This window comes from Marmota monax, unplaced genomic scaffold (genome assembly GCF_021218885.2).
Source record: "Marmota monax isolate L192 unplaced genomic scaffold, Marmota_monax_Labrador192_F-V1.1 WCK01_AAM20220418_F8-fsc00025, whole genome shotgun sequence".
In the NCBI taxonomy this organism is placed as follows: Eukaryota; Metazoa; Chordata; class Mammalia; order Rodentia; family Sciuridae; genus Marmota; species Marmota monax.
The window spans coordinates 9,576,474-9,603,958 of record NW_026691950.1 but is presented as its reverse complement, the minus strand read 5'-3'; the positions used below and the strand labels follow the sequence as shown (position 1 = coordinate 9,603,958).

General features: G+C 35.1%; 1 protein-coding gene across 3 annotated transcripts; it reads right to left on the bottom strand.

The window, feature by feature from the left end:
• Nucleotides 1-382: 382 nt before the first annotated feature.
• Ociad1 (OCIA domain containing 1) lies at nt 383-26,791 on the bottom strand. 3 transcript variants are annotated; one of them, XM_046459443.2, is made up of 9 exons: nt 26,617-26,791; nt 25,193-25,255; nt 24,218-24,298; nt 17,977-18,030; nt 12,346-12,393; nt 11,184-11,319; nt 8,142-8,317; nt 3,743-3,895; nt 383-911 (listed from the first exon to the last, which is right to left on the bottom strand). In XM_046459443.2, the coding sequence occupies exons 2-9, from the start codon at nt 25,248-25,250 to the stop codon at nt 874-876; spliced, it is 744 nt and encodes a 247-aa protein (XP_046315399.1). In that variant the 5' UTR covers nt 25,251-25,255; nt 26,617-26,791; the 3' UTR covers nt 383-873. The 3 variants fall into 3 exon arrangements, with proteins under 3 accessions (XP_046315399.1, XP_046315330.1, XP_046315271.1); XM_046459374.2 differs by lacking the exon at nt 3,743-3,895 and having other exon boundaries at nt 8,097-8,317; nt 26,617-26,750; XM_046459315.2 differs by lacking the exon at nt 3,743-3,895 and having other exon boundaries at nt 26,617-26,750.
• Between the last annotated feature and the right edge of the window lie 694 nt (nt 26,792-27,485).

Below are 27,485 nucleotides of genomic sequence, written 5' to 3'. Positions count from 1 at the left end.
TGCACTTGAAGGGTCTTGTGAGAAAATGGCCTCTTCTTTCTCTTTGCTCCCTTACTTCCAATGTTAGTGGTTTTGCTCTGCCAGGATGTACTACCTCACCATGGACCCAAACTACAAGTTTAACAAACTATGGACTTGAACCTCCTAAACTATGAGCCAAAATAAACTTTCTCTTTGATTAGATTAGGTATTTTGTTAGTGGTGGAAAGCTGAGACAACTTGCTTTTTAAAGGCATTTAGTTATTTACTACATACTGATTTATCTACATGGATTATATTCATCTTATTTAATATTCACACATCTTATTTAATTTTCAATCCCTACCAAACACCACTTATAATTGTACTTAAAGAGAAATGAACTGCAAATAAAACCATAAAATGGAGGTGTGGCATATTTCTTTACATTTTATTTACCATAAACATTAATAGAGCAAATACTAGAGAAAGCCTTTTTAATAATTTGATGATATAAAGCCGGACACTTAAAATAATGCTTGCTCCCCCGACCCACCCACCCCAATTCCACATGCAGATATCATTGATTGCTATATACAATGATTCTTGAGCATCAGTTTCTTGATAGGTTTGAGTATCTTTGCTCTGTAACTTAAAAACAATTTCAAACTGTACAAAATCATGGTATAATACCATCATTCATAGCATTCCCTATGGTGATTACATTTACACAATATTAACACCAAAATCCATGTCTTACAAAATATCATAATAAGTCAAACCACAAAAACCCAGGATTTAGTTTTAAATATGTTTATGAAGACTGCTGCTGAGCTCAAAGCATGCAGGTATTCATGACCACCTAGATGAAGCTGGATATTGAAACTCCTTCAGTAGGTCCAATGATGTAATTTTTCACTCATCCCAAGTATCTCCATATTTGTTTACTTTGACTAGGAAAAAAGCACAAATAATTGATGATTCCAAACAGTAATAAGTTAAAGACACTATGTTGTTTGTTGTTGTACTGAAAATTGTTTTCCCTCTCATTTGAATAAAAGCATGAGAGACTTTATAAAAGGGGCTGGTTAGACTTCTGTGAACTAGGGGTTATTCATAACTATAAATACATTTTATCAAGAACTTTATATAAATACTTGATCCTCATAATAATCTTATAAAGTAAACACAATTCTAACTATAAGGCTTAGAAAACAGATTAGTAACTTGCCCAAGGTACACACCTTAACAGGTAGAACCAAAACTGAAGTAGGTCAATTCACGTTCAAAGCCTGGGTGCCTTTACAACTTTTCTACACATTAGTAAAGGTGATATATATTATAGCTTATACAAAAGAAGTTACCAGAAATAAAAATAATAAATTTGAATTTTATTTTTCAAAAAAATAAACAAATGGTCAAGACTTCAAATTATGGTTACTCTTCTCTTGCATTAGTTGTCAAACTACAAGAAGGAAATTGATGCCAATATTCCCGAACTTTACATAAAATTAAAATGTGAAACATGCTGTCTTGTCTTTTCTATATAGGCTCCATGGGTGAATTGTTCAGAGGACCAAATTAATCATAACAATGTAAAGAAGCAATTATCATAATGTGAACCCTTCAAAAAAATAAATGGTGTCAAAACTTTCATTATTATACTAAGATATTATATACCCCTTTTCTTCACATTTTGCCTTTTCCCCTTGCTCTCAATTCTCATGAGTATGCGGTGGAATTTTCTAGAAGCTACATAATGTGTGGTAATGTTTCTCTGACAGCTAACAGAATATGTGCTTATGTATTTGTCTGAATTTCTAATTAGACAAATACCAATATAGTCCACATACACTGAAGCTGAAAACTTTTAGTGAAACTTCCACACCATGAGTTTACACTGTACTAATGTTAAATTTTCTATCTAGATTCAAGAATATTGTAGGAAAAAAAAAAAATCAAAGAAACAGGTTTTTTGAATTATTTAAAGCACCCCCCAAAATTTTTGTTTATAAAGAAAAAAGTTCATAGTTTTTTTGTTCCAAGGATTGAACTCAGGGGCACTCGAACACTAAGTTACATCCCCAGCCCTATTTTATATTTTATTTAGAGACAAGTTCTCACTGAGTTGCTTGGTGCCTCGCGTTTTTGCTGAGGCTGGCTTTGAACTTGAGATCCTCCTGCCTCCGCCTCCAGAGCCACTGGGATTACAGGCATTACCACGCCCAGCAAAAGTTCATACTTTTACATTATTGTGTCACGTAAAATAACTTTTAAGAATGTTAGTTAAAACCAAAAATGTCAAAAGTCAGCAAGTGCCAAAGTGTCCACCTTATTTTCTTTTCTTAACCTCTATTACAACCCAATGCCCAACCAAAATGCTCCACTACTGATGAGTGCAAGGTACTACACTGTGCAGACAAAAGATTATAAATATGAGAAAAATACTACTTCTTACCCTCAAGGAGCTTACAGTCTAAATCCTCAAATTATTAAGCAGAACAAAGTATCAATAAGTCTTGACATAATACAGAGAAAAGGTCACTGTATGCATAAAGTTTATATTAAACATTTTTTATGACAAACATCAATAAGCATTATAAATTACAAACCTATTACAAAACTAAATGTTTTTACATCAAAATTATGTAGACATCATTTAATTATTATGTAATATTGTTACAAAAGCAATTCTAAGTGAAGTAACCATTAGCAATGAGAAATGAGAAAACTGTCTTGAGACTAGGGAATATAACCCAGTGGCAGAGTGCTAGCCTAATGCATGTGGCCCTGGTTTAGATCCCTAGTGACCACCAACCCCATACTTAGGATTTTTACATAATTTTGAAATCTTTATGGCATATGGCTCTCCAGAAGGCACTAGTGCTGGGGATTAAACCCAGGGCCTTGTGCATGTCAGGCAAATGCTCTACCATTCAGCTACATCCCCAGCGACCCCTTTGATTTTTAAAGTAGTAAAAAGAAAATCTTGAAACAATGACTCATCCTCTGAAATTCCTTTAGAGAGAAATAATAAAATTCTATTCAGAAATGCCTACAAAAATTGTTCAAAATGCCCTTTTACTTTAGAGGTAAACAGTTATGTCAGAAAATTTACTTTGGGTACTGTATGGCTGTTTCAAAATGACAAAATTTTTATTTAAAAATTGACTATTGGGGCTGGGGATGTGGCTCAAGCGGTAGTGCGCTCGCCTGGCATGCGTGCGGCCCGGGTTCGATCCTCAGCACCATATACAAACAAAGATGTTGTGTCCGCCGAAAAATAAAAAATAAATATTAAAAAAAAAATAAAATAAAATAAAAATAAAAATTGACTATTAATTATAAAGTACTGTTAAACTTAACAAGAAAAGTAATCCTTATTAGTCATGATTCTGTGGTTCTGCCAAAAGTGGCAGTACAGTCCAATCATCAACCTTGGGATCACCAAATCTAGTTATGCAAGAAATGTACTGCTAGAAAAAAGATATCAGTTTTCAAGGTGATTTCTTATGAGGGGAAAGTAAAATGGTTATATAATTTCGACACTCTATTATCAAACTAGTCTCACTATCTCAAGTCTTACTGTTTGGACTTCATTATTTCCTAACACAAAATAGCCTTTTGAAAAAACCTTAAAAATGGTTGAACTGATAACTGTGAAATAACTATTGTGAACTGCTTACTTAAACAATTAAATCATGTATCAATATAATTAATGTTTTAAACTAATACTTCAGTTTCCAATCCTAAAAGTTACATGATTCACACTAAACTAGCATACCTTCTTTTTTTGGCACTCTTTCCTGCATAGGCCTGACTGAGGGATCAGTCTTTTGTGTTAAAGTAACTTCATATGACTCTCTGTTTTTATTCCTTAATTCCTCATATGTAATATTTTTTCTTTTGGGACTTTCTTCAAGGTTGGGATCAGGTCCTAAAACAACAAACAGTTAATAAATGATGGTAAAAAGGATTTGGATAAACCCAAAGTAACTAAGTTTTGCAAAAGCTTCTTACCTGTAATCAAAATAGAATAAAGTAAAATATAAGAATCAGAATTTTATCACCACTCCAAAGATACAATACTTTCCCCAAGGTAATCACAGACTAAAATCTATCCCCTATATGTTTAAGCTTTCATTTCTAAAATTTAAAATCAACATCAAAAATTTTTAAGTCTAAATCAAGGCTGGAAAAAGAATGAATAATACAATATGTAACAGTACAAACTGCTTAAAATGCTAGTATTTTAACCTGGAAAGTCATTCATATTGTGTACAGAATTAAAAAGAAATAAATCTACTGGTGATAAATGAACAACACTTGACACAGTGTAGATTCTTTTAACATTTCCATAATTAAATATTCTAATAACTAGAATCTATACAAATAACTTCAGTTTAAAAAAATCAATTTACCATCTTTATGTACTCAAACAAAAATACTTGAAAATAACTACTAAAAATTATAAGAAATAGCCTTTAACCAGAGTAGGTTTTTGCTTATTGTTTACTGAGGTGGGATAAGAACTAACTATTCAGCCTGGAAATCTGCATTTATTCTTTATCTCTCCCAAAGAGAGTCAAAGTGTGAACAATATATATTATCAAAGAATCAAATACTAATGAAAAAATAATGAAGTATTCCCCTTTAATATATTGACAAGATCAAATACTAAACAGTTCATAAAACATATAAATAGCAAGGCCATATAAACATTTTTAAACAAATTTACTCATGCTAACAAAACATTCAGTGCACTAGTACTTAAAGTCTTACTAACCACAATAGAAGTAGTATTTTCTAATGCAACATACAAATTGAGCATATCATTAATAATCTATTAATTAAAATATCTTAAAATTCAATTTTTATAGATGGTACTTATTTGGAACTCAATGGTAAGGTCCAAGCAAATAATCAGAATTTTCCAAGAAATATAACTATATATTAAATATTGTTTTCAATCCTGATCTTTTATTTTGATAAATATACACTGTATTGATACAGAGCAGAGATTTAAGTTTTTCCTAATTAGTTCTAATATACCAAAACTCAATTTTTCCTGATGAAAAGAGAATACTAAAAAAAAAAAACAAAATTTATAATCTTATATTGGGTTTTTAAAACATTTTGTATTACATTAGTAATAAATAATTATTGAACTAATTTCCTTTCACTATAATTTTTTTTTTAAATTCTGAAGGATATATATATTTAAGGAAGCCTGGGTTCTAATCCCCACTCTGCTGACAATTAGTGAATGTCCTTGGGCAAATCACTAAGCTTCTCCATATCTTGGTTTTCCCAATTGCAAAATAAGGTAATTTAACTAGACGCTCTCTAGAGTTCCTTCCAGGTCTAATACTTTTTCTTATCCAAAAGAAAAATATTTTATTATTCTAAAATCCTGACGTCAAATCAAACATAAATCAGATAGAAGATTAGGGGAAAATTTCCCCACTTATAAAACCAAATGAAAATAGTCCTACATTGTAAAGAGAACATGATTTACTCATTAGGGAAGGTTATGAAGAGCTGGAAGGAATAATAAAATGTAAAACAGCACTGCTTTAAATATAACTGTAATAAACTACCTATGGTATCTAATAGCTATAAAGGACTGATTTCTGCTTTGAAGAGATTAATAATTCTTTGAATTCCTGGTAAAAGAAAGCAGAACTAAGGGAACAAATAGGATTTAAACAAAAGGAGAGGGTACCCTGCCCTGGTAAGGGAGGATAGCATCTGGAATAAAGCAAAGGAAGCCAATGAGGGTCCATGTGAAGAGCAGTTTTTGAAAAGTGGCAAGTATGATTTGGAGAAGGAAACGGAAAGCAGAGCAGTGGACAGATGGATGGCTACCACAAATTAGGCATAAAATAATATTAAAATATGGGTCTTGCTATCATCTGTGGGTAGATATCAAAAGGATTTTTATGTTTGCTTTTATGTAGAAAACAAATTATGTAATATAGAATTTTCGAATGCAAATGGCAGGAAGGATGCAAATCATCACAAGGGAAGAGATGGAGCATGACTACAGGAAATGGATCTGAGATTGAAAAATGATACACAGTGAAGGACAAAGAGCTACCTTTGGAAATAAGTTGGTGACTTTAACCATTCTCTGAATCTGCCCACCCCCTTTCCCATTCTAATTAGATGAAGTCATTGCTTGTAACCCCTCAGGAGGGGCACAGGGGAAAACTTGAAAATTAAGAGGTTCAACAAGTCATCCAAACTCAAGAGTCTCTTTAAACATTCAAACTTCCATTCTCTCCTGACTTTTCTACAAGGTTAATAATCAGCCTTCTCCCCTGTCTTTGATTCTAAGGTACCACCAACAAAATAACGAAACTTTCCTTAGTGAGAATGTTCTGTATTGGTGCTTTCCAACAAGGGAGATGCTAACATGTGACCACTGAGCAACTGAAATGCTGCCAAAACTACTGAGAAATTGACTTTTAAATTTAATTTTAAGGGCTGGGGATGTGGCTCAAGTGGTAGCACACCCGCCTGGCATGCACGGGGCACTGGGTTCAATCCTCAACACCACATAAAAATAAAAAAATAAAAAATAAAGATATTGTGTCCACCTAAAACTAAAAAATAAATATTTTTTAAAAATAAATAAATTTAATTTTAATCACACAGTGACATGTCTAGTGGATAGTGACATGTTTAGTGGATACTTTCCTAAATCCTATTCTGCATCTTCTCAAACCTTCCTTGACCTACAGTCAACTTCTCTTTCCCCTACATTCCTTTTCCTCCCTTTAACCTACATTTAGATTCAAATCTCTTCCATTTTGAACAAGCAAACAAAAAAACCCTATTGTTTCTTGAGCATTATTTATTAACTCCCCAGTTACTGATTTAATTGAATTCACTTCAAAGTTGCCTTTAAAGTGAACTCAACAGAGATCTACAATCCCTTACCCAAATCCTCGTAGTTAGACATGTTTTGCAATTCAGTTTCTCAGAATTTTTTGAAATGATCATAGTATATATTCTATATCACTTAATATCCCCCATTCAGAGGTTTGGGACAGGAATGAATAATAAGCAAAAACACTAATGGTTCTACAATAAAATGGAAAAAATTCCTTTTAGGTAAAGTAAGTAAAGGTTATATTTATATTTCTTATGTTGTTTAGGTCAGGGTCTGCCGCCAAGTGAGTTCAAGTCAGACTTTATTTTTTGCAGTGCTGAGGATCAAACCCAGGTTTTCACAATTGCTACGCAATTGCTCTAACACTGAGCTACATTCCTGACCCTCAAGTCAGATTTTATTTGGGGGGTAGGGGTGGTTTTCAAAACTTTTTAGATTTTAGGTAAGGAATTATAGACAGACCTTTGCCTCCTGATTTAATTCCCCACCTTCCACTGCAGACTAGGCTGAAAGGAAAAAGGAACTGAATATATTACCTACAAGGCACTGCCTATAATTATTTCATCTAATCCCAACAGTTGAGAGGCTTTATCATTGTTCAAGAGATCAAGAAACTCAAGGAATTATAAATTAGCTACTTATTGCAACTGTAATTACAAGGCCACATAATTAGCAAACATCAACAATTCAAATCCAGGCCTTACTCCAAAACTGATCTTTCACTTACGTGTTTGACACTAGTATTTATAAAAACTTGACAATGCATGTTCCCATGGGTTTTCTCACTTGACAACAGTTCTGTAATGCAGGTAAGTATTATTTTTCTCAAAGAAAGAAAGCTGAAAGGCTTTAAGATTGGCTCATCAAATATAACCTTAGCCTTCCTGAAGCCTCTACTTCCTGATGCACAATTTATCACTTTTTTTCTATTCCACGAAACATGTATGAGTATTTTCAATCACTGGAACCTATTAGTAATTTATCCTTATGTTTTACCTTCTAACAGACTGAGAGTTTCTTATGGACAAGAACCAAGTTTTATCTTTATGTCTTCCATACCTAGCAAGAATGCCTGATACCTACTGGTCCTCCAGGAATGTTGAGTGAATGAAAAAACAAATGACCAAAAGGAACAAAACATGTTGAATTAGACTGATGGATGAGTTTAGGTTGATGGCTGATAGTGCAATGTACAGGTGATATTCGGCAGAAAAGATCATCAAATAAAGTTTATACATACGTTGGACCATAAAATGCTGAAATTCATTTCAAGAGAAGTTTCTACCTTGGGCAATATGATCAGTAATACCAGTGGGAGTGGATTCATTCATAGAAGCACTGAACGGAATCGGCTCATAACGAGGTATCATCTCTTTTTCTATGTTGTCTGCTGCTGGGGATGTCACAAAAGAAGACTGATCACTCACATTTGAGTCATATTTTGACTTCTGAGAATAATGCCTGCAAAAGAATATCACACTGTGTAAGAAAAATAAGTCACTGCCTATATCTGAAGCATAAAGGTTTGAAAACAACTTCAAATATCTATAATCATATTTTAACTTATTTGTGACAGTAGGGAATAAACTAAGATGCTTTACCACTGAGCTACCACAGCCCCCCGCCTTTTTTTTTTGGTAGTGCTGGGATTGAACCCAGGCCTTGTACATGTGAGGCAACTTTTTTAAAATTTTGAGACAGGGTCTCAATAAGTTGTTCAGGGCCTCACTTGATCACTGAGGTTGGCCTCAAATTGTGATCCTCACACCTCAGCCTCCCATGTAACTGGGATTACAAGAGTACACCACCATGCCTGGCTAAACATATTCAGGGCCTCACTTGATCACTGAGGTTGGCCTCAAATTGTGATCCTCACACCTCAGCCTCCCATGTAACTGGGATTACAAGAGTACACCACCATGCCTGGCTAAACATATCTATTTTAAAATAGCAAAATAAAATGTTTCTGCCACACACAAAGCATTAAAAAATGTCTTAACTCACTTAAACATTATCACAAGGAATACATATCACAAGGATAATAACTTAAAAATTTTCACAAGGAAAACACAAAACATATCTGACTTCCTAAATATTAGGTTGTTGAGAGCCACAGCCAAAGGGGCCCCAGCAAACTTCCAGCTGCTGGCTGATGATTGGCTCACAGTGGCCCCAGCAACATCTAGCTGATTGGCTCCTCGGCCCCAGCAACATCTAGCTGATTGGCTCCTCTGCGGTGATGCTCATTGGGCTGTTTCCCTGCCCTTTCAGACCACGGAGCTGCTCATTGGGGGACTTTTTTGGCTCCGCCCACGTGACCCAGCCAATCGGCCTCAAGAGCAGGAGGATTGTGGGAGGTGGAGAGAAGCTTGTGTGGGAGAGAGAGGCTTGTGGAAAGCCCGTGGTGGCAGTTGAGGCTCTGAGGGTTTTTCCTGAGAGGCTGTTTTGTTTGGCGTGTGTGGTTCTAAAAATAAAGTTAGTTTCTTTTGACAAGTGGCTCCTGATTGTGCCCAGCCAGACTGCGGCATTAGGTTTTGTAGATAATTTTAATGTTTTAAAGTTCTTAGAAATAAAAAGTACTTCAGATCAATTATAATTTCACTAAACATGTCCATTTCCCACATTAACTGGGAAGTTACTTCCACAATTAGGAAACCATATAAACACTAATTTGCTAAAGCAGATATAGGTTAACACACTCTCTCAATAAGAGGTTTAGAATGCTTGCTTGCCATGTATTAAAATTTACCTACCAATCTACTTAAAAACTTTATTATTTATCAATCTATCCAAATTAATTTATCTACATTACACCATATAAAAACTAAACCATTGCCTGAAAAAAAATCGTAACAGATTAAACATCACTAGATGTTTACTAGACTTAAAAGTCTGAAATATTTTTAAAGTATTGTTTTAGTTGTGGATGAACACTATATCTTTATTTATTTATTTTTACGTGATGCTGAAGATCGAACCCAGTGCCTCACACATACAAGGCAAGTACTCTACCACAGAGCTACAGCCCAGCCCAAAAGTTTGAAATTTTTTAACGTGAGTTTTTTTAAACTGCTTATTTTTATTTTAATTACAAGTAACACGACCAAATTACTGAAAAGTTTGGTATAAAAGGGGAAAAAAAACATCTACCACAACCATTATTACTATCTACTTCCAATGTTCTTGCAAGTATTTACTTCTATTTAAAGAGAGGACTTTACATCCAGGTGTGGTTACACACACCTCTAAATCCAGCTCCTGGGGTGGTCAAAGTAGGAAGATTCCAAGCTTAAGGCCAGCCAGGGCAACTTAATGAGACTTTGTCTTAAAATAAAAAGGGCTGGAGATATAGTTCAATTTCCAGCAGTACTTTAAAAAAGACAATTTTAGGGCTGGGGCTGTAGCTCAGTGGTAGAGTGCCTGCCTCTCACTTTTGAGGCACTGGGTTCAATCCTCAGCACCACGTAAAAATAAATAAAGATACTGTGTTGATCAAGAACTAAAAAAATTTTTTTAAAAGACAATTTTAAGTACATATGATTTTATACTTTACCATATTGGTGTATCAAAAGCATTTCATCACAATGCTTCACAGACTTATAGTTTTAAGTACCTTCACAAAGTCTGTTAAAAGATAAAACTTAAACCATTCTCCTTCATTGGGCACTAGTTCAACTCCAGTTCTTCTCTACTTAAGTTGTAAACAACTTTGTGCCTACAAATTTTATTTATTTTATTTTTTATTTTTCACTGTGGCCTGATTTACAGAATTTGGTTTAAAGAAAAAAAAACTAAAAAACTAAGGGATTCCAAATGTTATGAAATCCAACATAAACTGTCTAAAATACTTATACTGATTTACATCAGAAATTTATTCAGTATCAGTTCACTTTTGAAATTTAATCAAGAATTAACTATGATTCCTATAATGAAGTCGCATACCAAAACAAACATTATCATACTACATACCTCAAAGAAAATTAGTTATTTTACCTACTTAGTAAAATGCTCAGTTCATTTTACCTCTATTTTAAAAAACAAAATTTGGATATTCAAAAGAAAAACCCAAAATACAGTGAAGCAAAGGTAAGTGACAAATTGAACAAAGATAAATCCTTTATTCTGGGACATGTATGCCCAATAGAATTAAGCTCTATTTAAAATAATGACTCTTTTAATGCAAATTATCTTTAGTCTATAGCAAATAGCAAGTTTACAGTGGTTCATCAGTTATGCAATGCTTCATATACTGAATTATAATACTGTCTAGTTATTTTTTTCTTTAACAATAAAAACTCTTTTAAGTGAAAATCAGAAAATGGCCTACCCGGGCGGTAGAGATCGTCTTGCTTGTCCAGATCGTAAAGCTTCTCCAAGAGGGGAATTTTCAAGATTCTTGAATTTCTCTTGACAAGTTTTCACATAAGACAGCTTTCCAGCAAAGTATCCCATGATGCAAGCAACTTAATTGTAACACCAAACAAAATGTGTGACTGAATGGGTCTTTTAGGCAAAAAAAAAAAAAAAAACTAACAAAATATTTTTTTAAAAGCATGGTTCTAAAATATGTCTTTGGTTTACAAAACTGAAATTTCCTGAAATAATGGTAAAAAGACCACATTAAATTATACTCAAGAGTTCATAGATTCTTCAGAAATAATTCACTTTCCCAAAGAAAATAAGCCAAAATAAAGTTGTTATAAATCAACTCTAGGGGCTAGGTTTGTGGCTCAGTGGCAGAGCACTTGCCTGGCATGTGTGAGGCACTGGGTTCATTTCTCAGCACCGCATATACATAAATAAAATAATGGTCCTTTGAAACTAAAAAATATTTTAAAATAAATAAATAAGCTCTAATATACTAATTATTAAATATAGGTAGGAAATGTAGTAAAGATATGTTGGAAAGAAAAATGGATGAGCAATCAAAACAGCAGAGTTCTGGCCTAGTAGCAGGGATTTCAGCCATTTATTTTTCTGTAAAATGGGTATCATACTATTTGCCTAGCCAATTTCATAAGACTGCTTTAAAAATAAAATTACATGCAACAAAAATCCCTTAAAATAATGTATTCCAAAGTATAACCTAAAGTCCAAAGCAAACATTAGCCATATTGCAAAATGCAAACTAAAAAGATTTTTTAAAATAAGCTTAATTCTAAATATATTGATGTGATCAATCAGAGTACCTGTACAACTTTCCCCATGAACAGACCAATAATTTATTTTTAAATACTGTGTATTTACAAAGTAAGTTCAAATTAATAGTTGTAATACTTTATAAAAAGAGGGAGGAAAGCATTTCAAGTAATTCATGAATTTTGATATTAATAAAATATCCAAGTACTTCATTTAATGAAAAGCTTAAACAAATTAAGTTGCCACAGCATATAACCACATAACTAATATGAGTAAGTCAAAACATTTGATAAAATTTATGGTTTTATTTAGGTAAAAGAGCTACAAAAAACAGTGTTGATCATACTTACATATAAGTTTAGGGATGGAACCATATTTGGGATGACTTGAAAGGATTCCTAAAGAACAAGTTAAGTATTTTTGAGTAACATTGTTAAAAGAATAGAAAAAAAAAATCAGTTCAGGATACCCTTAAATATTAGCTGCTAACATTAGCATTTTTATGCACTCTTTTATTTAAAAGAGAAGCAAGTGAATTCAGAAAGAGAATTATAAAAAAATCCAGAAAGACTAAAAATTATTAGAATAGGTGAATGAATATAAAGATACTTGATACGAAGTTACTAGATAAAGGAAAAAAAGATGTTTCTATGAACCAAGAACAAACCAAAAAAAGCATTTTAAAATACACCATGTGAGGGGAGGGGAGGGGGGATAGGAAAGGTAGCAGAATACAACAGTCACTAATATGGCATTATGTAAAAATGTGGATGTGTAACCGATGTGATTCTGCAATTTGTATTTGGGGTAAAAATGGGAGTTCATAACCCACTTGAATCAAATGTATGAAAGATGATATGTCATGAGCTTTGTAATGTTTTGAACAACCAATTAAAGAAAAAGAAAAAAGCCAAAAAAAAAAAAATACACCATGTGCAGGGGCTGGTTGTGGCTCAGCGATAGAGCCTTGCACGTACAGGACCCTGGGCTTGATCCTCAGCACCACATACAAAAATAAACAAGTGAAATAAAGGTGTTTTGTCCAACTACAACTAAAAAATAAATATTTAAAATAAATAAATAGATAGATAGATAGATAGATAGACAGACAAATAAATAAATACACCATGTGCAACATGAAGGGCCAAGGTGATATTAAAGAAAGTGAAGAAATTTGAGAACCAGTAGCACCAGATACAAAAACCTGTGATAAAGTAATAAAATAGTATGGTGTAAGTGCAAGAACAGGTAAATTGACCAACACTAGAAGAGTCCAGAAATGGACCCACACATGCAGTCACATAATTTATGACAGGCAACACTGCAGTAAACAAAAAATCATCCCTTCAAAACATAGTACAGTGTACAGTGGGAATGTAACTGGATCCTACACCTTATACTATTCCAAAACAATTACAGATGGCTTGAAAATTAAAATATGAAAGATAAAAAGAAAATTTTGCAGAAGAAAACATAAGAAAATATCTTTATGTCACTGAATAGACAAATATCTTATAGAAGCCACAAAAAACACTTATCATAGTGGAAAAATTCAATAAACCTGACTATTAACATTAAGAACTACAGTTGACCAGAGTTGAGGAAAAATACTTATAACACATATGTATCTGTCAAAAGACCCACTACCAGAATATATACAAACTCCAAAAAGGACAAACCAAAGGAAAAAAAATGGACAACAGGCATCAGTAAATAATTTACAAACAAGGATATATCCAAATGAGGTATAAACAAAAGAAAAGGTACTCAAGACTTCTTTAGAAGGAGACACAAATTAAACCACAGTGCAATCAGTATCATTGCTCACTTACCACAACTGCTAAAATACAGGAAACACACAAACAACTAGTGTTGGTGAAAAACCCAGAAATGTAAACTATGTCAAAGAGTTTCGCAGTATCTACTAAAGCTGAATAAACTATATTCATAATCTTATAACCCAGAAAAATGTCTACCAAGAGATACTTTATTCATGGCAGAACTTATTATAATAGTCAAAATTGAAAACTACCTAATTGCCAACATAGAGTATAGATAAACTGTGGTATACTCACAAAGAAAACTATATAGCAATGAGAATAATTAATCTATAACTACATGCAACAATATAGAAGAATCCAGTATTATATAGGTAAACCAGTTTTCCATATAAAATGCCCAGATTTTAATTAATTTAATTTCCATGATGTAAAGCTACCAAAATGTCTTTGGCTTGCAAATTTCCTGAAAATTAACAATTAGTTCTCAGGAACTGATATAAGACAGTCTCAGCATACCACTGATGAATCTAACAAATAGAATCAACAATATATCGAATACTTAATTGCAAGATTTAGTGTCATTAAAGTACAAAAACAAAACGAATCCATACTATTGGCCTGGGGTTCTTTCATTTATACCACCAAGATCATAAAGAGGAGAAAACGCAGAGTAGTTAAAATATTTGCTTTTATACATGTATAAGTTGATCCCTCATTCTGTCCCCAACTAGTTACAGACCACTGACAATAAACAGTAAATAAGACACTTTCTTTGCACATAATGAAGCTTACAATCTACAGAGAGAATTAAGACAAACAGAATACAGCATGTGGTTGCAATTTATCCACCCGAATATTTGAGTGATCAATTATGTACATTATGTTGCCCTCTGACAGCTGCTAGAGACAGCCCATTTTCCTAAGGGGAAGTAGCAAGGACAGAGACAAACTGACTTGTTCAAGGTTAATGCAATACTCTTTGCAACATATGGTTGCATTAATTATAGTGGTGGTACAGATGGAACTAGATAGTTGACAGAGAAATGAATGAATTGGAATACATGATATTAATTAGACAAGGCAGTTAAGGATAATGCCCTGGACTCCTGGATGTCAGTGATGCCACTCAGACACAGAGGGTGGAAAGGTGGGAGGAACTGGTTTTGGAAAAACAAATTCAGTTTGACGGCCATTTAGAAGGGCCATCCAAGTGGAGATACTAAAACATTGTAACAGATACATAGACTAGAGATAATCACGGAGATTTAGATGCAAGAAATGGTCAATGAAGCTCAAATTTGTGAGGCAAAAGTATAGACTTGGGATGGAGATATAGCTCAATGATAAATCACATGCTTAATATGCATGAGGTCCTAAATTCAATCTCCAGCACCCACACCACCAAAAAAAAAATACATAGACCAATAACTAAAAGTCAAAGGAGAACTTAAAGAACACCAACACTTTTAAGACAAGCAGAAGAAGAAAACCTAAGCACCAAAAGGTAATATACCTTTGTCTTTTAGTGCTATATATGAAAAATAGTATGTAATTCCTATCAGACACTCAAAATTCATAGAAAAAGTGGAAGAGTTGCCTGAGGGAGAAAAAAAGTATTAGTGTGCTCTATCATGGTAGTGATATGAAAAGAATGTTTCAAGAACTGGTGAAAATTATATGATATAGGATAAGAACAAAAACTGCCCATCAAAATTAAGAAACAAGGAAACTGTGCTATCTGAGCATGGTGGGCATACATCCATAATCCAGCTACTCAGAAGACTAAGGCAGAGGATTCCAAGTCAACTCAGCCTGTCTCCAAACTAAAATTAAAAGGGTTGGGGGGCAGGGGACATAGCTCAGTTGGCAAAGTGCTTGCCTCGCATGCACAAGAACATGGGTTCAATCCCCAGCACCACAAAAAAAAATAAATAAAAATAAAAATAGGGTTGGGGAGTAGCTCAGAGGTAGAATGCTTTTGGGTTCAATCCCTAATATCTCAAATAAAACATAACAAAATGAAAATACATACATGAGTAATCAATGACACAGACTTGAAAGGGTTAAAAAAGTAAAAAGTTGAAGCACTCATTTATAGTACTTCAAATTTGAGGAGTCAGGGAAAAACTGGAAATGTGTAGGAGAGAATTTTTTTATGTTCTTTCTTTTATAATAGATCAGGAACAATCAGGGAGCAGCTAAGAACAAGTTAAGTATGACACACCATGGACAAAAGCATATACAAAATGCCAAACATCTAGATGAAATGCAAAATGTCTTGGGGATTCTGAATTCTTTTCCTAATTTTTACCATTTCTATCTTATTCTCAAGTTGTCCAAAGTCTTTAACTCCATGTAAATACCAAATCTCCAAAACGTTCCCTTTTTTGTGTCCTAATACAAACTGTACCTTCTCTTGGTTCTTAGTAATTTAATGGAGTTTTTTTCACTCCTGTCCACATGATTTTGCTTTGAGTTTCTTGACTGTCTCCTCCCAAGTTAAGCTTATTGTTCTGATCAGTTCCCTCTTTCCTAATATAGTCTTCCTTGTTTTTTAAGCAAACTCCTGCTCATCCTCTGAAACTCACTTCTTCCAAAAAGTGTTCCTGTTATGCACAGTGGCACACGCCTATAATCCCAGCAGCTCGAAGGCTGAGGCAGGAGGATCGGGAGTACAAAGCCAGCCTCAGCAAAAGTGAAGTGCTGAGCAACTCAGTGAGACCCTATTTCTAACTAAAATATAAAATAAGGCTCAGTGGCTGAGTGCCGAGTTCAATCCCTGGTACCCCCGCCCCCAAAAACAGGGATTATAGCAGCCCTACAGAGATCTTTGAACATCCTTCTGAATCTCACAATTCAAGTAAACATTTAAATTTTCTTCTGTTTGTTTCAGTGTGTGATCACACAGATTTCTTTCTTCAAATGAACTACTGGCAGCTCTTGTATTTATTCTGTATAACCCCCTCCCTCATAATAATCATTAATAAATGACATATTGGATTACTATAGAACAGGCAGACAATTTCTCCACTCATGGGGCTGGGATTGTGACTTAGCGGTAGAGCGTTTGCCTAGCATGCTTAGGGTCCTGGGTCCGATCCTCAGCTCCGCATAAAAATAAATGAATGAAATAAAGTTATTAGATCCAACTACAACTAAAACCCACAAACGTTTAATAAAATCTTTTTTTCTCCACTCTTAATTGTTTCTCCCTAGGCCAATTTTCCCTTCAAAGTAATGTGATTGGTGTTTTTGTTTTATTTTTTTCAAAATACAAATCCAAACTCATCTATGAAACAACTTAATTGGTTCTGGAGTTGTTTCCAATTTTAAAATTCCTGTCTTGCAGCACATTATAATGAGATTCCTTAGAAGTTCTTTAAATAAATTTTTCCTCCCCAAATCCTCCCACTTCCCTTCAAAAGTATTGTTTTGGAGTCAAGATTATCTACGTACTTTATTCTGCTATTGTGAAAAAGCTAAAATATCCTATCAAAGTCACATTTTGAGCTAGTTAATTAAAAGAACAGGTTTTTAGAATACATGGAGGCTATCCCACCAAAGTCATGACTATTTTCTGGGACACTTTCCCAGATATAGGATACACCACGCTGATACTTAACAAAATAAAAGTCATGAGCAATACTATTGCTAGCACCACTAAATTTTAAGACACAAAGACTGATACATTTAATGCTAATCTAAAACTCAAGTTCCACAGGAATATGTTATAATATTTAAAACAACAGAATTTAGTTGCCCTCGGGGACTTGTTAAACTAGTACATCTGAATCACCTTCAGTTTCTTAAAACTTAGATTCCAGGACCTCATTTCACAGATTCTGACTCAGTATGTATGGGATGGGGCCTGTGAATTTGCATTTCTAACAATCTCTTAAGTGAGAATGATACTGCTGAGCCACCTGACCAGGTCTGCTGCTCTACCTACAAACCATCCACAAGTTTTTAATTACCTTCTTATTCTTACAGGTTGTTAAGCTATATGTAAAACACCAAATTCTCAAATCAAGATAATCAAGTCAGTGGGTTCATGGAGACAAAACCCTTCTGATACTGAGGAAATTCATCAATGATAATACCTAATAGGATACATTATCATCTTATTTAAAATCAGAAAAATAATGTAAAACAAACATGATATCCAAAATGCTAAATAAATCCAAAGTTTTAAGTATTTACCTTTACTAATCAATCCTTGAGTAATCAACATACTTGTTGCAGCCAAAGGCACAGCTATAAAGAGAAAAAAAAATTGTCACTATCAACAAAGGAAAACTGTCTCTTGAATTTATTAGGGGATAGATTATTAGTAAAATCATAGGAATGCACATTAAAATATTTAAAAGAGATTACTTCATCTTAAAAGTTACACTGTATGAATGGTGAAAGCATGAAAGAAGCATTTTAAATTTAAGAACATTATAAAATATTAAATATAATTCAAGAACCATCTAGATTTAGATTCTAAATAGCTAGCAAAAAAACTAAACAAACAAAATAAAGATTTTAAAAAAAGAGAGAGACAAAAGTAATACTAAGAGTTACATCTGAAGTTAGAGAAGGAGAGGGCAAAAAAAAGAGAACAAGCCAGAAATCAATTAAAAGAAAAGTCACTGAGTATGACAAAATTCCATGCAGCATGTTTAAGTGCCTTACATATATTATTCATTTACTTTTTCTTATGTTTATAAAGTAGATAATATCATTACGCTTTTAAAGATACGGACAATGAAGCTTAGAGATGTTAAGATACTTGCAACAGGTCATACAACTAGTTCAATGGCAGACCCAGATTCTAATGAATCTGTCTGACACCAGATCTCAAGCTTTTAAGCTCTGTATTACATTGTTGTGAAACAAAATACAAATATATTTGACCATAATCACACGGAGGCTGGGGCAAGAATAAATAAGCATACATTTTAAATACACTTTTTAAAACTATTTTAAATGTAATTTTGCCATAAGGAAATATTCTGTCTATAATGACTATTAATTGACAGTGAAATCCTAAGTGCTCATTATAATTTCAAAGAAACTCATAACTTTAAAAACACATAGGATGTAGCTTAGTGGTACAGTGCTTGCCTACCATGTGCAAGGGCAGGGTACAATCCCTAGCACAATACAAACAAAACAAAACAAAACAAATTCACCTACGAATCACTGTTCTCTACCCAAACACTAATAGATTTCCTTGATGGGAGTTGGAATTGGTCCTTGGCTGACCAACCTAGCAAAGCAACTTTGGGAATTTGAATGGAAAAAGAATTCTCTACATTGATATAAAACTTTACCTAATTTACCTAAACAGGTAAATGGCTCACTGTACCTAATCTGTTTTTTCATGCTGAGTACCACGTTGTCTGGGCGTCTGGAACTTTGATATCTGCTACGCTGAGGGTGCCTATGCAATCAGCACCCTCCAAAAACCCTGGCTTTGAGTCTAATGAGCTTCCCTAGTGAACAACATTTAACTCGTATAATTACTAGCTGGTGGAGAAATTAAGCACATCCTTAGTGTGTGACTCCACTAGGAAAAGAAGAAGCTTGCACCTAGCTTCCTCTGGACTTCACTACAGACTCCTTTTCCTGATTTTGTTCTGTATCCTTTCATAGTTTCTGAATCCTGTAAACTATATGCAAATTTAAATAGTTACATATGGCTGGAAGCTGCCACAGAAGACACTCCTATTTTAGACCAAAGGTTGGCAGATGCATTCCTAAAAACAGCCAGATAATAAATGTTTTGGGTTTTGTGGGCCACTCAGTCTTTGTCCCATATCAACAGTTGTTTTAAGGCAAGAGCATCCAGAGACAATACATAAATGGACATAGAGCCGTGTTCCTATAAAACTTTATGAATACAAAAATATCAATTTCATGAAATTTGCACATGTAATAAAATAGTCTTCTGGGCTGGGGATGTGGCTCAAGTGGTAGTGCGCTTGCCTGGCATGCGTGCGGCCCGGGTTCGATCCTCAGCACCACATACAAACAAAGATGTTGTGTCCGCCAAAAACTAAAAAATAAATATTAAAAATTCTCTCTCGCTCTCTTTAAAAAAATAAAGTTTATCTTTAAAAAAATAAAATAGTCTTCCTCCTTTTCTTTTTCCTCAAACATTTAAAAATGTAAAAACAATTTTTAGCTCACTGCATGCAAAACCAGATTTGGTCCATGGGCTATAATTTCCTCAACTCTTTTCAAAACTATATGGACCACTTAGAAACTAATTACTTATTTACTTTCAAATTATTACATTTGAATTATTAGAGAAATTTCATGATTAAAACCCACAACTTTGGAATAAGGCATTGGCTTTGTCATTAGGCAGTTTGCAGAAACCCTATGGTTTGACTCCTTACTATTCTACTAAAAGAGTTTACCTTTGCTGGAAAAAATGTCTCTTTAATGTCGGCTGGTTAGAATGCCTTCATGTATTATTTAAAGTTTTTCAAAGGATAAATCCCTTCTAATTACAGCATCATTCAGCTTGGTTCAAGGATTGCAACACGTAGCACTGAAGAATTATGTAAGGATAAAAGGTGATGAGTTAGTTAGCCATCTCTACAATGGACAATGATTTCCCCATTTAATACTCATAGTAACAGTCAGGTTGAGATTCTAGTACTAGTTCTTCCATTCACCACATCTGTATACTTCTCTTAACTTCCCATGCTATAAAAGAGCAATGGATTAGGTCTAATGTCTCTTCTCAACTCACGTATTCTATTTTACATCTCACAAAAAAGATAAAGGTAAAACTGAAAGGTACTTCAGAGATTCTCTAGTCTTCATTCTAATCAGAGTTAATTGAGATCAGAAAAGACAAGTTATATGCTCTAAGCTATGAACATGGTTAGTATGTGGTATAGCTGGATTCAGAATCTAAGTCTTCTGACTCCTAGGTCAATGGTTTTTTCCATTATACTGAGTGACTTATTTCAGAGTCTGTTAAATAATGCTTCTTTAGGTAAATCAATAATACTCCTGACCAAACCCTAATTGTACATTATGACCACAGCCCCAACCATTTCTAATACAAAGATTCCTAAAATTCTTTGAACTCTTCTCCTCTCAACAATAGCAAAATGATATTCTAAATTCAGAATTACAAGGTCTCACTGAGTTGCATAGCACCTCACCATTGCTGAGGCTAGCTTTGAACTCATGATCCTCCTGCCTCAGTATACAGAGCCCACTGGGATTATAGGCATGCGCCTGGCAATAGTCAACAAATTTTAAAATTAAATTAATCTCTACAACAATTACATGAAATAGGCAGATATCACTCCTATTTTACAGATAAGAAAACAGGGAAACAGGAACTTGCCCCAAATCTCAGTTAATAATGTGTGGAATTCGGGCTGGGAGATAGCTCAGTTGGTAGAGTGCTTGTCTAGCATGCATAAGGCCCTGGATTCAATGCCCAGTACTAGGATTGATTTTAATTTAGACAGGTGGGCCTCACTCAGAGTCTGACCCTTTCACTGATTATACCATTTTATTTGAAATAAAATGAGCGAAATATTATTCAAACAATCTGTAACTGGTGCAAATAGGAATTCATAGACCTTTTCAGTAATTCCAAAGGTAAGAACTACTATAACATAATATGCAAGAAACTGACTTTTTATGTACAGATTGTGTTACTACCTGTGTTTTGGACAAAGAGACGTTGTTTTTTTTTTTTTTTGGTTAGACAAAAACTCACCGGGCCACAATTTTTAAGCACCTAGAAATATGACACCTTCACAGTTAAGGTCTAAAAATTATCATTGGTACTTTTCTATATATTCCTATATGCCTTTTTCACCATTTTTTCCTAATCTACACGCTCCAAAGTATCAGGAATTCCATTGCTCATTTATATAAATACGAAAATGTCACTGCATAGAATAACATTTGAAGATATGAATATTAAAGTACAAAATTTCCTAATACCAAGTCCTCTCAATAATTATATGTTGAATTTCATACCATCTGGTTACACCCAAACTTCTATATATATGCAATGTTTGGTGTATACCTAGGTTATCTAAGAGCTGACCGTGCCAGGAGCAGTGGCTCACTACTATAATCCCAGCAGCTCAGGAGGCTGAGGCAGAGGGTCACAAGTTCTAACCCAGCCTCAGCAACTTAGCCAAGATCTGTCTCAAAAGGGGAAAAAAGGGGCTGGAGAGGGGATGTGGTCCAGCAGTTAAAAGCCTCTGGGTTCAATCACTGGTACCAAAACCAAAACAAAACAAAGAGTCAATTCAGAGTCAATTGCTACTTGACAATTTTGGCTTCTATAATTTCCCAATAATTGAGATATAACATACAGTTAATAATCTGCTTTTCAGTCTGTCATTATTACATGCTCTTTGTCTCTTCAATTTGGAATTAATTAGCTTTAATACACAGAAATTACTGAGATTCTATTGTTCATATACCACATATCTTACTATTAACAATTAGGCATACACAGAAATCATGCCTAGCACTCACTGCCCTTTAACGTACTTTTGACATAATGGTGTTACAGCTAGAATGTTAAAAATATGTGCAGCAACATAAATTTATCAGCCAGAAATAAATCTGAACAGCACAGTATCTATGTAAACCTCAGTCTAACATTACAATAATTCCAAACATTATCAGACTTGTTTTTTTCTTAATCCTGAGTCATCAAGACTTGAAAAAAACCTGTTGTACCAAAAACTTAAAATGTCTATACTAACCTTATTTTATGCTACAAACAAGGAAATTCAGTATAACTGTAACTCTTAATTAGTGATATCATCAAAATCAAGTTTCTTAAGCTGGTTATCTTAAAGTTTTTCTCTTTTCCTTCCTTCCTTCTACTGTCAATCTTTGTAAAAATCCTGTGTTCTAGCCAGGCACAGTGGCACACACCTGTAATCCCAGTGGATTGGGAGGCTGAGGCAGGAGGATTTCGACTTCAAGGCCAGCCTCAGCAATGGCAAGGCACTAAGCAACTCAGTGAGACCCTGTCTCTAAATAAAATACAAAATAGGGCTGGGGATGTGGCTTAGTGGTTGAGTCCCCATGAGTTCAATCCCTGGCATTCCTCCCCACCAAAATCCTTTGTTCTTTAAAAAAATTCATTGCCTACCCATTTTCTCCAGGTCAAACAACAATGTATTCAACTATACTTCCTCAAAAACTATATGCCTGTGTTACTGCAAAAGCTCACTCATAAGGGATTTCACCAAGTACAACTTCTCATCCTTCTTATCCAATACACTGCTAAAGTTTCTTAAAAAACAATATCATCCTCTCTGTCCAAGAACCTAAAACATAATGAATCAAACCTTTTAACTCCTGTTATTTTATTTTCTATTCTCAATGAAAGTCTTCTGCTCCAAAGTTCAGCTACAAGGGTCTAACAGAGATCAAGTTATTGCAGACTCTGCCTTGGCTCATTATAATAAAATCTATCTCTACTTAAAGTCCCTATTGCAGTTATACACATAATCTTTATATGTTTCATGTGTTAACTTTGTCCCAACTACATCATAAAACTACTTCGGGAAAAATATTATGTCTCATAAAACTCATCTTCTAATCAAGTACCTTGTACACTGTAAGCATACATTCCAGACTGAAAAGGTATATCCTCAATTGTTTAAGTTGTCCCCTTCTTCCTCCTTAAAATCCATTCTGCCTTTTTGTTAGAATAGTAATTGCCAAAGACTACAGTCTCAAGATAAAGCAATAATACCAGGGTTTTGTTTAAAAGTAAGATTATATTTTATGCATCACTTATAGTATTCTCTGTATTTAAAAAAAAAAAAATCTTGATATATGATCAAAAGTTGGTAATATAGTAATATTTAATGGTTTTTTAAAAAATGGAAACTAACCAGTTTTTATTATGTGATGGTTAAAGTACAAGGCTTAAAATCATGAGCTTCTGTTTCAGACAGACCTGACTTCCAAGTTCATACATCATGACTTGCCATTATGTAACATTAGCTAACTCATTTAACATCTCTAAACCTCAATTCCTTCCCTGTAAAGTGAGGGTTATAATTATCAACCCAACTGAGTTGTTTTTATATAATCCAAATATACTCAATAAATGTTATTACCATTATTATTGACAAAATTACCTCATGATTGAAACAAAAATTTGAAATAATTACTTTAGAATATGCACATTTCTTCTATTTCCTTATCAACTTGTTTTAGAAACAACCACACTATGCAAAAAGCATATATGTTCTATATGAAAGTATTAAATTTCAAATATAAATTCAGGTCAAAATTGCAGGTACAAATTTTGGACCAAGCTATATTGAAGTCTGGGGGATGTAGCTCAGTGGTAGAGTGTTTGCCTAGCAAGGCAATGTCCCAAGTGCAATTCCCAGCACAAACAAAAAAATTATGTTCATTAGAAAATTGAACTTACATCTGAACCAGAAGCTTTCATCATTGCATTCTGCAAAGACTCTTCTTTCTTCTTCTGTTGGAATGTAATCAGCCCCTATATCTTTTAGCAAGGAAAATTGGAAAATAATAAAATACCCATAATAAAACTAAGTCTGAAAAATTAGCTTAGTCTGAGCTGGGCCACAGTGGTGCATGCCTGTAATCCCAAAGGTTTGGGAGGCTGAGACAGAAGAAAGAAGAACTCAAAGCCAGCCTCAGAAAAAGCAAGGTGCTAAGCAACTCAGTGAGACCCTGCCTCTAAATAAAATACAAAAATAGGGTTGGGGATGTGGCTCAGTGGTTGAGTGCCCCTGAGTTCAATCCCTGGTACCAAAAGAAGAAAAAAGAAAATTAGCTTAGTCTGAATATTAATGATACCCAACATTTTTTTAAAGTGAAGTAATGAAAACAGATAATCTCTAAACTTCTAAAACAAACTTTAACTGCAAACAAGTAAGCACTACAACCTACTAGTCAAGACTGGCTACAAAATGGGGTGGACCCAGTGCAAAAGGATAATGTGTGACCCTTGTTCAAATTAAGAATTTCAAGATAAAAACTAGAGCATTAAATCAAGCATGGGGCCCTGTGACTACACAAGTAACAGCCCCATGAAGGCTGCCCAGATGCTACAGTTACTCAGGCAATGAAAATTTTCTTACATAAAAAGTGCTTCTAGGGTGGGGTTGTGGCTCAGTGGTAGAGCACTTGCCTCACACGTGTGAGGCACTGGGTTTGATTCTCAAATCAAACATACAGATAAATGAATAAAATAAAGGTCCATCAACAACTAAAAAAAAATTTTAAAACAAGTGCTTCTAGGCGCATATAGCTCAGCTGGTAGAGTGTTTGCCTTGCATGCACCAGACCCTGGGTTGGATCCCCAGCACCACAAAAAAAAAAAAAAAAAAAAAAAAAAGCGCTTCTAATTATAAATAGTTAATATGATAGTTACGGGGAATTGGTCTTGGAACTTCTGCATTTGGCTCTCGAAAATCAGCCCTCCCATTCATCTTTCCTGTATCAAAGACATTAATATTAAATATTAGAAACTGCCACCATAGTTCAAAGCAAATACATATAACCTATGATGTAGTAAAATTACTAGTCTATATAGCAATCAAACAACAAATATTTACCAAAAATTACTACATCTTAATTCATGTAACAAAAATAGCTAAATAAAAAAAGCATAAATCTACTAATTAATTTGGACTCAATTCCCGCACTCCATCCTTCGTTGAAAAAGAAGTGCTTTATACGTATTTATTAGTCAAATAATATAAAAAGACATTAATAAAACACCAGACACTTTTCCTCCTTAAGATGGTTTATTTCATATTAGTCTACGTTTTGGTCCTTACAGATACCTATACCCAATAATTAGGCGAAAATCTCAAATCATATCTGGGATTCCATTTTACAAATGCAATAATCATAAGGAAACATGCAACCTCTCCCACAAAGCTGTACGCCCCTCCCCTCAAAAAAGAATAACTAAGACGTCACATCCTTCTCCCAGTACGGGAAAACTAAAGCAAATTCCACATCCTTCAAATTTCTTCCTTTCCAAATAACTTAGATGAATACCTGAGATTTTAAAAAACGCACAGCATTTCAAGAATGTTTTTATTTATTCTTTGTTTAGCGCCCTTTTTTAAACCATACCTCGGGATTTTAAAAGACCACCGGATAACTGCATATTGTACAGAATATTACAGAATATTACATTTTACAGATGATCATGATTAGTCTCATTTTTAAAACAATTCACATTAAAAACAGGAAATGGCATCCTACACCAAGATTACAACTGGATTCTTGGATAACTCATTTAGTTAACAACTCACCACCGAAGGCCTAGTACATGCCAACCCCTTAGAGAGGGAAAAGGAATAAAACGGATAAACTGAGTTTCTGGAGGGGAGCAGCTTTCTGAATCAACGAAAACCGTGAAATGAAACCCTCTCGCTCTCCGCAACAGCATCCTTCCTAGAGACTGTCAAGGCCGACAAAGACGCTAGACAATATCATTTTAGCTCGTAATTCCAAAGAAAGAGAGTAGAACTGAACCCTCGCCGGCCTACGACCCTCGATTCCCGCACTCCGTCCTCCATCCGCTCCACCCCGCTCCCGCTGGCCACTGATGACACACCAACACGCACCATTCGCCACCACTTTCCCCACCCGCACCCCCACAAACAGTTCCTCGCCTCCCGCGGTCACCAGCACTCAAGAGCCTGGGACCCAAAACGCCATCAGTCCACCCTCAGAGGCAGGAAAATGGCGGAAGGTGCAAAGTAGCGGATGGCCGCGCGAAGGTGGTGAGTGGGCGGAAAAGGAGAGCAAAAATGGGGCTTTGTGCACCACCTCACCCACCTCCCGACGGCAGCTGTAGGCGACGGCTCCAAGTGCCCAAGCGATCAGGGGGCCGAGGTCCGGAGAGGACCCTAGAGGGGGCAGGGAGGGAGAAAAGAGCGCGGAACGCAGCGGGGGGAGGGGGTGGACTGCGACGCGACCGCCAAGCAGTCACCCAGATACCGCGACCCGGAAGCACTGTCCACCTACAACAGGAAATGACGCCAAGACCTCCCTGCGGAGTCGGCCGCGGAGCAGCCTGTGAAGAGACGCCTGAGTCTGTCTGCCCCGCCCTCTTGGGCTCGTCATTCGTCTCCTTACTCCCGGGACGCGGCGCTAGCGAGCTGCACTGCCGCTGCGCTGGGATCTACTGCCGGCCTGGTCCCCGATCCCGCGGTTGCCCTGACTTTGGCTCGAGTCTTTGTGTCCTTGTGACGCCCCTCACTCACTTACCTTTAACAGGCTGATGGAAACGTTCTAGAACCCCCGTTTGCGCCCTCGTTGAGAGTTACCATCTTAAATTTCCCTGCTTTTAAGCTTTACATAAGCTAGGAAGTATCAAGTAAGTTTTACGCTTGCGTAGAGATTGTCAGACCCTCTTGATCGTGGGTTCAGACTTGTAGAACCTCAGGCAGGATGCATTACCTCGCTCAGCCTCAGAGTTTGCTCATCTGAATCGAAATCATACCTACTACATATGATTGTTTGGATGAAAACAACATATCTGAAAAGACCCTGGAGCTTAGTCTGTATTCATGAGAGACAACATTCTAATTCGGGGCTCATGGCAGCTGTTCATCAGACATCATGGGGACTCCCCCAGCCACCTCCATTCATTTTATTTCATCCAACAAATGTTTATTGAGTGCTTACTCTGAACCAGGCATTAA

Excerpts from the sequence above, each read along its gene's own strand:
- Ociad1 (XM_046459443.2), bottom strand. The coding sequence starts at position 25,250 with ATGAATGGGAGGGCTGATTTTCGAGAGCCAAATGCAGAAGTTCCAAGA. Across the intron at positions 12,394-17,976 it reads TCAAGGATTGATTAGTAAAG|GAATCCTTTCAAGTCATCCC; the intron begins GTAAATACTTAA and ends CTTGTTCTTTAG. Across the intron at positions 3,896-8,141 it reads TACTGATCATATTGCCCAAG|GACCTGATCCCAACCTTGAA; the intron begins GTAGAAACTTCT and ends TTGTTGTTTTAG.